The sequence below is a fragment of the Histoplasma capsulatum genome, genomic scaffold (assembly GCF_000149585.1).
Source record: "Histoplasma capsulatum NAm1 scaffold_2 genomic scaffold, whole genome shotgun sequence".
Lineage (NCBI taxonomy): Eukaryota > Fungi > Ascomycota > Eurotiomycetes > Onygenales > Ajellomycetaceae > Histoplasma > Histoplasma mississippiense.
In genome coordinates, this window is record NW_001813981.1 from 1,809,301 (window position 1) to 1,821,803 (window position 12,503).

Below are 12,503 nucleotides of genomic sequence, written 5' to 3' on the forward strand. Positions count from 1 at the left end.
CCAGCTAACGAACTTTCAGACAATCCTGAATGCTGGGGTCGCCAGCTGGATGAGGAAGATCGAGAGGGCAACATTTGGGATCTTGGGTCTCGTGCGTTTGGGATTGTGGTTCGGATGCTCATAGGTCCTCCAATGCGCGAAACATTCAGCTTATTGTCAATGGCGGGGTCGTTCTTCCTAATTACATTCTTTGCGGGAACGGTCTGCTGCGATGCGTGGGATGTATTCACAGGGACCATCGGCCTTGGTGGTAATGGAGGACCTTGATTCCCTTGGGATAGAGAAGTATTTTTTTGCAGCTCTGGCTGCGGTAACTGTAATACGGCCTTGCCAAGTGAGCTGGAAAGCAGAGACGGGCCCGTATGCTCCTTCCTTTGCGGGCCAACTGACCCGTTGGAGACAACATCCCTATGCCCAAGGGGATCTGTAAACGGCCGGGTCGTATCTGTAACAAGCGAAGATACCCCTTTAGCAGCGCTATCCTGCTGATCGTGAACGCCATTGCTCCTGGCCACATGCGATAAAACACTTGAAGCAGAGGTTTCGTGATTGGGACCTTGCTTGGGATCGTTTTGGCGCGCTGGTGAGTTAACCGCTCGATTTCCCTTCGATGGTATTGCTGGTGGAGGCCTCACCGTGGATTTCCCCACAGCTAGTTGGGCGGCGATCTGCTGGGGACCAACCGGTTCAGGATGGAGACTGGATACGGTTTGTGATAATGTGGACCCTTGGGTTTCATTAAACTGTTTAATCCGGACTCCCACTAATCCCGTAGAGCTACGAACAGCAGTGTCCTGCTGCATGGGCTCGCCATCCAGGGTGCCCAGATCCATCATGGCAAGTGTCCTCGGATGCCTTGTGCCGTTCGCAGATCGTGGTGTAGTGACAGTGTTCATTCCTTGTGCACCGAAGGCTAATGACGCTCCAAGGAGAGCAGCAGATTGAACGTTGGGTTTGGACGGGACTGGCGGCCGATGTTTGGGCCTTTGCGAACCTGCCTCTCCCAGGCCCAAGTCGCGATTTAGATCGCCAGCCATGCTAGGATCTGATTGGTAGCCACTCAATGATTTTTCTGGCTCTCTGTTTGCGGTTCCGAAGTTATTTGATATTAGATTTCCGTAATTGAGAAGTTCAAGTTTCATAAACTCCTTGTATAACGCTGCGTATTGCCCAGGCAGGTCGACAAAGCATCATGCCCTCGAGGCAGTCAAGTTTCCTTCAGTACGTTGCATTGAGAGTTTTTCAGTGGTTGTTGATGGGTCGTTGATACTAGCAAAGTTACCCAGAGACTAGTTCTCAACTCTGGCCTCTCAGCCCTACAGAAGCCCCATCTGACAGAACCATATCAAATCGGGTTAGTCAACGAAGTCGAAAATTTTTATTCTCGAACAACCACTATTATTTGGGCTATAACAACGGTTTCGATATGATGTACTCCGGACTGTACATATATTTCTGGGTACTCGCGATCCCTCCTCTCTATCTTCAAGTAATAAGAATGAAGAGGTGCCCGAGAAAGGGCCACAGCTAAAGAATACTTGTAAATATATACTTGTGAGCAAGAAAAATTCCCCCGCGCCCGGCACACAAGCTGGGTTTTGATGCTTTCATTTATCTCGGCACCAGCCTACCCTCTGCTCAATTCCGCCGTCAGAACGTATGACTCCTAGTACGTTTAGGAAATATGATATTTTACACATCTCCTTCCCCAAGAAGGTATCAACTGGCCGATGCAAGGTGCCTCGCCGCGTCTCATTGACCTGGGCCATGACTGCAGGATTACCGAGAGCCTGCACTGAAGAAATTTCTCCACACACTCCGCCTTCAGAACTCTGACCCTTCAGGACGAAGTTGTGTACGGTTACCGGGAGCTGTAGACAAGAAGTCACGTCATTTGGTCCTTTTTGTAGTGCTCATGGCTTGAATGAATAATAAGTTAGATATATCCTGTTGAAAAACATTCATATGTATTACCCTCTAACGAGGAAGCGCCTCGTACATGAATTCTCCAAACGCCACAGTTTCTCAAAAAGGTGATTTTTCAATGATCTACTCCATATCTACAAATTAGAGATATGGGCATGGAAATTAGTGGATATCAAAAAGTACCAATTGTCCCAGCAAATAGATTTGTTGGGCTATGCTCATTCGAAGTCATAAGATGCATCCCGTTAATTCATTAACAAACCAACCATTTTCTTCTCGGATGCTTCTCTATGAATTCCAAGGTAGTTGTGTATTTTCTATTTGGGATTGACGTCAAGACATCTCTTACTCGAGGGACAGCCCACTTTTCGGAACCTTTGGCCTAAGGCAACTCAAACCACTGCTTATCATGGCTAATACAACATTAGGGATCAGGTTTATGTTGCGCTTATAGTTAACTAACTACCTAAGTAAGTTAGTGAACTGTATTAGTAATACCAGGGGGCTCCGGCAAATCTTGGCGAAGCCTCAGCTAAGATAAGATAAGCTTAGCTCAGCCGGTGACATCAGATCACGTGCACATAGTGCACCCTTCGCGTGTGCTGCCTGGAGCATGAGAAGGCAGCGGTTGAGCCAGCGGATGATCCAGCGTCATGACCCCAGAGTGGTGTTGGGCAGAGCGCTCAGTTCTCCTCTTGATCCTCATATTTTCAAATGGATTCGGATGGAGAAGGCGAGCCAAACGGTTCAAGACAGCAAGACTCGACCGCGAATGACTTGGACGAGAAGTAAACATCCCCAAATGCCGCCCCGGAAAATGCCCACTAACATGTGCCTAGATATCCCAATCCTCCTCGCAACCACTCACCTACCTTGCCATTTCATGATTTATTCCTGACCCTGTTTAACCCTCTCAATGAGAACAAAAAACGTCCAACCGGCCCAGCGGCTGCCCGAAGAAAGGTGGGTCCTCATGGACAGGGCGCTGCTGTCCACCTGAGCCCACAAGAGCGGCGAAGGGACATAATTCAGAGGTTCATTTCGCGATGGCGGAAAGAAGTGGGCGACGACATATTTCCTGCATTTCGGTTGATAATTCCTGAAAAAGACCGAGATCGTGCCATGTATGGATTGAAGGAGAAAGCCATCGGAAAATTGCTTGTGAAAGTTATGAAAATTGATAAAAACTCGGAGGATGGATTTAGCTTGTTGAACTGGAAGGTGCCAGGCCAGAGCTTTGCGAGTAGAATGGCTGGCGATTTTGCTGGTCGCTGTTTCGAAGTCATATCAAAGAGGCCTTTGAGGACCGAGGTAGGTGATATGACAATCGATGAAGTCAATGAGCAGCTAGATAAATTGTCCGCAGCCTCGAAGGAGGATGAGCAGGTGCCTATTCTCGCGTATTTTTACCGAAGGATGAACCCTGAGGAGCTGATGTGGCTTATACGGATTATTCTACGGCAAATGAAAGTCGGTGCCACAGAACGGACATTTTTCAGCATCTGGCATCCGGATGCAGAGGCATTGTTTAGTATCTCTAGCAGCCTTCGGCGAGTTTGTTGGCAACTTTATAATACTGATGTTCGTTTGGAAGGGGATGAAACAAAAGTCACTCTTATGCAGTGTTTTCAACCCCAGCTCGCTCAGTTTCAAATGCAATCTTTTGAACATATGATCAGAAGGATGAGGTTGACTGAGGACGACCCAACCTTTTGGATTGAGGAAAAGCTTGACGGGGAACGCATACAGCTTCATATGAAGCCGGACGATTCAATACCTGGAGGCAAGAGGTTTGGCTTCTGGTCTCGAAAGGCCAAGGAATATACGTATCTGTACGGCAATGGGTTGTTGGATGAAAATGGGGCACTCACAAGGCATCTTCAAGACGCTTTTGCAGATGGTGTTCAGAGCATCATTCTAGACGGAGAGATGATCACATGGGACCCAGAGCACGACGCGATTGTCCCTTTCGGGACTCTTAAGACTGCCGCATTGGCTGAGCAAAGAAACCCATTCTCGACAGGACAGCGGCCTCTATTCCGTATATTTGATATCCTTTACCTGAACGGCCGACCGCTCACAAGATACACCCTGAAGGACCGCAGAAAAGCACTTGAAGCAAGTGTGATTCCTGTACATCGCCGTTTTGAAATCCACACATATGATATTGGCCACAGTGCCACTGATATCGACCCCTTACTCCGGAAGGTAGTCGCGGAGGCATCTGAAGGTCTTGTTCTTAAAAATCCCAACTCTCCTTATCGACTAAACGAACGTCACGACGACTGGATGAAGGTTAAGCCCGAGTACATGACTGATTTCGGTGAATCTCTTGATTGCATAGTAATCGGCGGATATTACGGTTCTGGCCGTCGAGGTGGCGCCCTATCAAGTTTCCTATGTGGACTAAGGGTCGATGGCTCGCACTCCAAAACGGGTGATCACCCTACAAAATGCTATTCATTTTGCAAAGTGGGAGGAGGTTTTACTGCTGCCGATTATGCCAATATTCGCCATCATACCGATGGGAAGTGGATGGATTGGGATCCAAAACGACCACCCACTGAATACATCGAGCTTGCTGGAGGTGACCTACAGTATGAACGCCCTGACGTATGGATAAAGCCCGAGGATTCGGTTGTTCTATGTGTAAAGGCCTCATCCGTTACCTCAACTGACCAGTTTCGCCTTGGCCTTACTGTGCGATTCCCGCGCTTTAAACGACTTCGTATGGATAAGGACTGGCGAAGTGCCTTGTCGATCCAGGAGTTTATGGACCTTAAGTCAAATGTCGAAAGGGAAGTGAAAGAAAAGGAATTCAAGGTTGACGACTCTCGCAAAGTGCGGCACAGGAAGGCTATCAAAAAGCCGCTGACGATTGCCGGTTATGACGGAGGCAAGAAGCTTGAATATGTTGGTCCTTCTGGGACATTGTTTGATGGACTCAATTTTTGTGAGTGTCATCAGTTCTTTACGTTTTCGATTTTGGATGATATACTCACATAACCATACTCTCACTAGTTATCATGACCGAATCAGTTCATCAGCCGAAGAAAACCAAGGCTCAACTGGAACAACTCGTGAAAGCCAATGGCGGTAAGATATATCAGACGAATAATGTTGCTGAAAACACAATTTGCATCGCCGATCGCAGTAAGTTTAAGACGATATATATTTGAGTACGTCGTATGAGCAGGACTTAGGTTAACGCATCCCAGGAACCGTGAAAGTAGCTTCGCTTCAGAAAAACGCGAAAGAGAACGTCATCAGGCCATCATGGCTATTTGACTGCTTAACACAAAACGAGAGGGATCGTGATCTTCCGGACCTGCTTCTTCCACTGGAACCAAAGTTAGTTCATGTCCCACGTTCCAGCTCTTCCCCTTCTCGTTGTATCCAATCTCTAATCGCTCTCTTTCAACCTCACAAGACACATGTTTTTCACAACAGCAGATCAGGAGGAAGAAATTGCAGAACACGTAGATAAATATTCCGATAGCTATGCCCGAGATATCGATGCCTCGGAACTCAAAAAGGTCATTTCCATTCCATATCCCAGTGTTCTATTCATTTAATTTCTTTCCCTTTTTTCTTTTTTCAGGTTTCAAGAACATCTCCCTAATATAAAGTCAAATGGGAACTAACCATCCCCACAGCTCCTCGACAGCATGCACCCAGCCCCCGCGCTGCCACCTTCCAGTCTCTCCGAGCTAGAATCCCAACTTGAATCCCACAGCCTGAACGAACGAAAACCAGCAACCCCAACAATATCCAACACCTCAACATGCCCCGGCTGGCTTTTCAAAGGACTAGTCATATACTTTGCCATGCCCCCGTCCCTGTCGAACGAGGGAAACGGCAAAATACCACACGTTCTGCCACAACGTCTCTACCTCGCTTCCAACCTGGTAAAGTTCGCCGGCGGCGAAGTCATCACGGACGACGATGGCGACATGAAGGATGCGCGCATCACGCATGTTGTCGTTGACAGTAATCCGCCCGGTGACAAGGCAGCTATGGCAGCGGCGGACGTTGCTGGCATCAGGAGGGCAATTTCATCCCGTGCTGGGGTTGGTAAAAGGATTCCGCATATTGTTGGGGTTGAGTGGGTGGAGGAGAGTTGGGGGGAGCGGACGTTGGTTGATGAGGAAAGTATGTAAATGGAGTACATCCTCTCTTGCAACCACCTGTTTTCATCCGTATAGAAATTTGGACATTGGACACGAAATGCTAATATATCGGTTGTGTTTTCATTCAGGATTTACACCAAAGTGAAAAGGTTGTCCTGCTGTGTGCATACATGCATTGGAGGTGCGGAGCGCAAAAATGGCTTTTGAAGTAAGAACAGGCTCCCCTTAACGGAGACTTCCTTGCTCGCTCCATGACCTATTTTCCATCGGAAGGAAAGAGAATCAAGCTGTTCGCTGTAGCCAAAGGTATCCGGATATCGCATACATATTTTGGAATAGCTGATGGGTCTGGATTACGATGTTTATAATGTTATGATACAAGCCCTTTGAATATAAGTCGGCATAATTTTGCCATGGGCAGTAAGGCTGTAGCACCTGTCGTATAAAACCCCTCTGGGAAATTTGGTTGCAAAAACGAGATTGTAGAGCGTTCATCCTTTACAACACAATAAGATATATTAGCAATATGACCTTTTGGGTTTCGCCTGCATCCTCAGGACTCCCAAACCGGCCATTCCCATGTTTAGAACCAGATACGTAGTACTATTAGCAAACCCTGCCTGCCTTATGATGGTTATGGTTGAGCTGTTGCACTGCCCAAACAGCACTGGAAAAGATATACATATGTGAATACATAAGAAGTAATGATCGAGTGCATTACACTTAGATATAATTATTTAACTAAATAATGAGATATATAGATCTGGGAAATAATTCTAATAATCAAATATATAAGTTTTAACAACACAACAATGTATACAAGTATAAGTAAATAATAGTGCACTATTATCATTGCTGTCATCTTGGCCACGAATGACTATGCCAATCAAGTAATTCTTAAGAATTGCTGAAAATTCGACCCCAAGTGCACACGCACTCTTGGTCTTATTACAAAGCCTGACTATCTACAGGCCAGCTGTGGAAGTGAGAGAGTATGCCTTGATCTGGCGCAGAATTGAGATACATATCTACTTCAAGCTTGGATGACACTTTTTCAGGAATTGCGGTGATGGCAAGCATCAACTGTCTTTTGTGGAGTGTAAGCTGAAGGAGAGAGTGTTCTTCAGCATTGGGACCTACAAGGCTCTTCGTCAACATATAAAAGGCATCAATTCTCTCCACAAATGGCTGAGCCAACTGCTCTTCCATCACCTAAGGCGGGAACTACCAATTCTCAAAGAGGAGCATGACAACATGGCAAGAACTGTTTGCATGGAGCTTCAGTCTATTGGCAAAAGCCATATACCACACTGGTTGATCAACGTGCCTACCTAGTGGATCTTTTCGGCTCGGCGTACGATACAGGTGTGATGGGGTTGAATGGAGATTACATGGAGGTCTTCTTTGGTGGCATCAATATCAACGCACCCGTTGATGGGGAAGACAATTCTCATTGGCTAAGAGCAGTGATCCAACATCTAAATATCCAGTTTGCGGAGCCCATGCATCGGCGTGGGCACATATATTACATTGAAGGAAATGAGGCAGATGCACCACTGATTGCAGAGGAAGAGTCAGATGTCCCTCAAAGATCGACCCGGAAGACAGCCAGTAAATGGGTGGTTCGTATATTGGAACAAAGCCATGGTCGCGAAATCCGATGCTACTAAATCATTTGTTTTGGGACCAATCCAAGGGTTTGGGCATTATAGCAATGGATGTGATCACATCGACACGGTTGCTGTCACATGTAAAGCTTTCTGGTTCCATGTTCTGGACCATGTTGTTGCTCTAGATTTCAAACCCCGATTTCTGAGCTTGACAGTTGTTCTGGCCCACAGTATGGAGCCGTGGCACGCTAAACCCGGGATCCTGTGAGATCATAGTTGGATTGCCTAGGATACGGTCGATATGGATATTCCCTTGCGGTAGGGGGATGGTTCCAATTTTCAAGGCCAATGCTACCATTTTCGAGAGGACAACGGTTTGAGTGTGCTTCCATGCATTCTCAGCCACATAGATCCCCCAATGGTACTCAACCGCAGCAACTGAAAGAAGAAGATAAATCCCGTTGGCTTCTCCATGGTGGTATGGGATTGATGGGATTGTAGTGTGGGGTGAGATGGGATAGATCGAAAACGCTGAAACTGTCGATTGAAAATGCGATGAGCTCGGGGGGTAAAGCCCACCAGAGTTATCGGAACAAATGAGATGTATGAACAGAGATGATGAAGACAGAAAAGGGCTGGACTTTGAAGAATTGGCAATGAAGTATGCCGCGAAAGGGGGCAGTGGATATAGGGTTCTGGATACTGAGGGCAATAGTTGAGTATAAGATTGGAGAATTGATTCTGGTTCTGTTGGTTTGGATTTGAAGACATCCATAGATGAGGGCAAAGTTAAGGGGCTTTATAGGCGATCCACGCGAGGCAGCCCATGACTCTCCCGTCGGTTGTCATCGTTTGGTACCATGTACAGAAGAAAGGAGGGCGCAGTCCTCCCCAGAGCTGCCATCCGTACACAACATAGCACGCCTTGCTGTACTCCTAATACTCAAGATACCACCAACCTGCAAATTCCAAATCAACAAACCCAGATAACCTACCACTATGTACCAGCACGTTTCCTGGCTTGAGATCCGCATGCATGAATAAACACGGTATGACTGGGAATATACCTCCGCAATCAGAGCTCTATCAGCGTCTTCTGGAATCGGGCTTAGAGATAGGCTTGTTCAGATCCTCAATTTTTGTCATAGGAGTCCGTTCCCCGCCATTGTCATGGTCAATTCAACAATCACGATGCTCTCCACCAAGTGGGCTGCAGATAATATGGGAATAGAGATTTAGGATAGATCGAATTTTGCTCCACATAGTTAACCCTTAAAATCAATGCTGAACTGCTCTAGTTGTTCCGCATCCATCAACGGGAGGCATTTTCCCACAAAGTGACCCATGATGTGAGTGGTCAACATCTAACACTCTTCTGCTGCTGGGCACAGATGCTTCAACTTGATCAATTCAAGAATCCAAGGTGCATTTAATGTTGTGTGTTTTGCAACCAATTCAAGTGCACGCACTTAGTTCACGAGACGCTGAGATAGGCCCCATTTGAAGTATAGATTGAAGAGTAGCTGTTGACCATCAAGCACACTGTAAGTCCCGGTACCATAGAGGTATGCACCAATTGTTCTGAGAAGGTGATAGAGAAAGAAACAAGCGGATTGAGGGACAAGATGGTCTCGTAGAGTTGAAGTATTCTCAAGGGCAGCTGAGACGATTCGCTGGAATTAACAAAACCATGGGTGACAATGAGGTGGAAAGGGAAAATTTTTATGTAAATACCTGGCCCATATTTTCAGAAGATATTTACATTGCTCTCCACCGAAAGAAAACCTTTTTAGCTGGGCCAACCGCTGAAAATTGCTTTTCCCCTTTTTGTGTCAAAGCAGCAGCTATTGTTCCAAAGCAAACTGAAATTAAATCGGGGCTTTCCAAGGAAACAACGGTCCCAAGGCCAAATGCTGCTGAGCAACATTTCTCTCTCAGTGGTTATCTCAGTTGACTCGGCCTCTCTGCTCCAAATTTAACTAGAATTAGTGTAAACAAGAATGAGCTTACGCTAACCTCTGAGTCAATGAGAGCAACCATATTCAACAAAATCTCATTGAGAGTTCGAGAGAAAACAGTTAATAGTTTATATGAGAATATGAAATAGTCTTGTTATATAATTAATAAATTTGAATTCTTCATTTCTATACTTATCCAAAACCAAACTGCTCTACTCTTGAAACACCCGACCGCAATCAAGATGCCGTGACGAAAGCTTTTTTTGAAAAATATATATTTTGGAAAAAAAAAAAATATATATTTAGGTCAAGGTAAAAGCAAAGGGAAGCAAACAACATGGCATGGACCTTTAAGATTTGTGGACCAAGAGTCATTCATACGAGACAAGTAATAAGGGCAGGGAGAAAAAAAAAGAAATGAACAAGTCATCCTAGATCATCCATGGATATTGGAATCCACCTTCGCGGAATCTTGCGGCTCGTATATCCTGCCCCACCTGTCCCCACATAGAGCCCCGCAGAAGAAGAAGGTGATAATGGTAATGACAACCCCATCATCACCTTTCTCGGCGGAAGCCAGGGCTTTGCTCGACCGGGGACGTCACTGCGTAGTTTACCACGGCGTTGCATGTTCATTTCCAAGACGACGATTCGAAGAAAATCGCCGTTCTCTCTGGGCTCTCTATGCCGTGGAAGGTGGAATCGTGGACGGTCATCGTCATCGTCATCGTCGTCTTCGTATTCTCTATCTTCTTCGTCTTCTTCATCTTCATCTTCATCTTCCACTTCGTCTTCCTCATCGTTCACATCTTCGTCTTGGCAGTCAAGGTCGGATTCATAGCCATTCTCAGTCGCGGCTGGGAGATATACACATTTTCTGCGTCTTTTCTTGACCGTTGACAAGTTGTATGTCTGCATTTGAATGCACGCTGTACATCTGGTGGGTTCAACAGGAGTTCCTCGTGGAGACTCGCTGTAGATATGGATATCTGCTGCGGATATTGTTAAGGGGTTTACGTAGCGGCAGAGTGCCGGCGAAGGGGTGTTTTTCATTAGAACGGGGTGTTTATCGTCCGTTAGTTCTGGAGAGAATGCGAAGAAGGATCGTGTCAAGAAATCTTCGGATCGCACGGAGGGGGCTGTGAAATTGGAGACACTTTGGGCAGCGGATCTGATCGCTCGGAGGGACGCAGTGAGGTTGGATTTGACGGTTGCCCCTAATTTTGGAAGGGCTCGGAAGGAGTTCGACCTGTATACTGGCATCTTTGTGGGAGTTTCATCGATGTACATGAGGTTCTCGGGTAATGACGTGGAGAGGAGAGGATGGTCTTCGGGACAGGCCTCGCTGGGCGAGAAGACACGCTGCTTCCGAACGAACGGCAATCGATGGGGAGTGGTAAGGGATGGCGTTGGCGGGTCACCGAGCGGGGTGGGAATATCGTCATCGTTATCTAATGACGGGATAGAGTCTAACGATAATGATCTTACTGAATCAGGGGTCTCTGATCCGGTTCGCAGGTTACTGTCGTCGTCATCATCCAACACGTTTGGAGGACTCAGAAGAACGTGAAGAGAGGATTGCCTTGAGGGTCGGACCATTCCTCCAGGTTGATTTCCAGCTACATCCTCAGAGAACAAGGAATCGAAATATCCTGCATGGCTTCTATCCAATAAATGACTCTGCTTTCGACCAGTCCAAGTCCGTGGTACTGGAATTGCCGTTGCTTGTAGTAGGTTTGAAACATGAAGAGGGACAGAAAGCTCCGGTCGTACCAATGAACTAGAGCGCGATTTCACCGGTTCATTTAGTCGATTCTGTTTCGGCTTGATTTTGAGAGGTGTGATAGTTGGTCTCTGGCATTTTTGCTTAGGGGGAATGAAAACGGGATTTGTTGGTGGATCGAAAATTACAGCCGAGACTACAGGAGCGGCCTTCTCATCCTGCAGCTGGAAGTTTGCATTCATCATCGTAGAGTTGAATCGGAAGGTCTGGGCAGCCATCGCCATGGGCTGTCACCTTCTCAAGGGCTCGATAGGAAGAGAAGGTGGCTATTTCGTGGACTGAGGCGGGAAGCAAGCGTCAACGCACACACGTAGAGACGTAGAGACGTAGAGATGTAGAGAGCCACTCTGAAGTTCAGCTCCTGACAGGCCCAATAGACAGAAAGTCTGCTCTACTCGTAATTTTTGTGTCAACTTTTCCGAGATAAAACTCTTGGAACCATGTCGTCTTATATCACACGACAGAGCAGTTCATATGATCCGCTAAGCGCACGGGCATAGCAGGCCGAAGAAGAAGAGTGGACGGACCACAGAAATAAAAACCTCGTAAAGATGTGAAAGAAAAGAGAGAAAGGAAGAGAAGAGAGGGCTGTCGAAGAGATCGAGAGCCGGAGTGGTTGGTGAAGTGGAATAACCTTGGAATGAACGGAGGGCGGGATTGCGGGATGTCCAGGCGAGTACCTCACCGCACAGAAACCGTGGGACGGTACCTCCACTAATTTCGCCAGCTGACGGATACACGTATGTACTGTACAACATGCGACGTCATGACCGCCAATCGCTGCGCAGAACGAGGATTCGCTTGATGCCCAACAAACCTCAACATCTCAGCACATCTTCCAGGCGCGGGCGCATGGGGGCAGCGCCCGAATCGTTCCTATTGGCAAGGAACAGCGCAACCCCGTGAACATATTGTGCGTCACATACTCTGTAGATACCCAGACTATCCCCAGAGGGTCCGCCGCTGGATCCGCTGACCGTCTTCCTATTCCTTTTGTCCTGTGGGGAATCGATCCACCCGCAGCGGGCCGCTCATCACTGTTGGTACCTGCAGGCACTTCATTCTAAATCCCGATCAGTCAAGCAGTGTTATTTTA

The 12,503-nt window shown here is 47.0% G+C and overlaps 2 protein-coding genes across 2 annotated transcripts; one reads left to right on the plus strand and one right to left on the minus strand.

The window, feature by feature from the left end:
* Positions 1-2,640: 2,640 nt before the first annotated feature.
* On the plus strand, positions 2,641-6,201 carry HCAG_02627 (conserved hypothetical protein; the record flags this gene model as incomplete). Its single annotated transcript, XM_001542406.1, has 6 exons — positions 2,641-2,714; positions 2,766-4,879; positions 4,948-5,079; positions 5,377-5,462; positions 5,583-6,078; positions 6,185-6,201. The coding sequence occupies 6 exons, from the start codon at positions 2,641-2,643 to the stop codon at positions 6,199-6,201; spliced, it is 2,919 nt and encodes a 972-aa protein (XP_001542456.1).
* A 3,849-nt stretch (positions 6,202-10,050) lies between these two features.
* Positions 10,051-11,625, minus strand: HCAG_02628 (predicted protein; the record flags this gene model as incomplete). The annotated part of the gene is made up of 2 exons (XM_001542407.1): positions 10,051-11,304; positions 11,422-11,625. The coding sequence occupies 2 exons, from the start codon at positions 11,623-11,625 to the stop codon at positions 10,051-10,053; spliced, it is 1,458 nt and encodes a 485-aa protein (XP_001542457.1).
* Between the last annotated feature and the right edge of the window lie 878 nt (positions 11,626-12,503).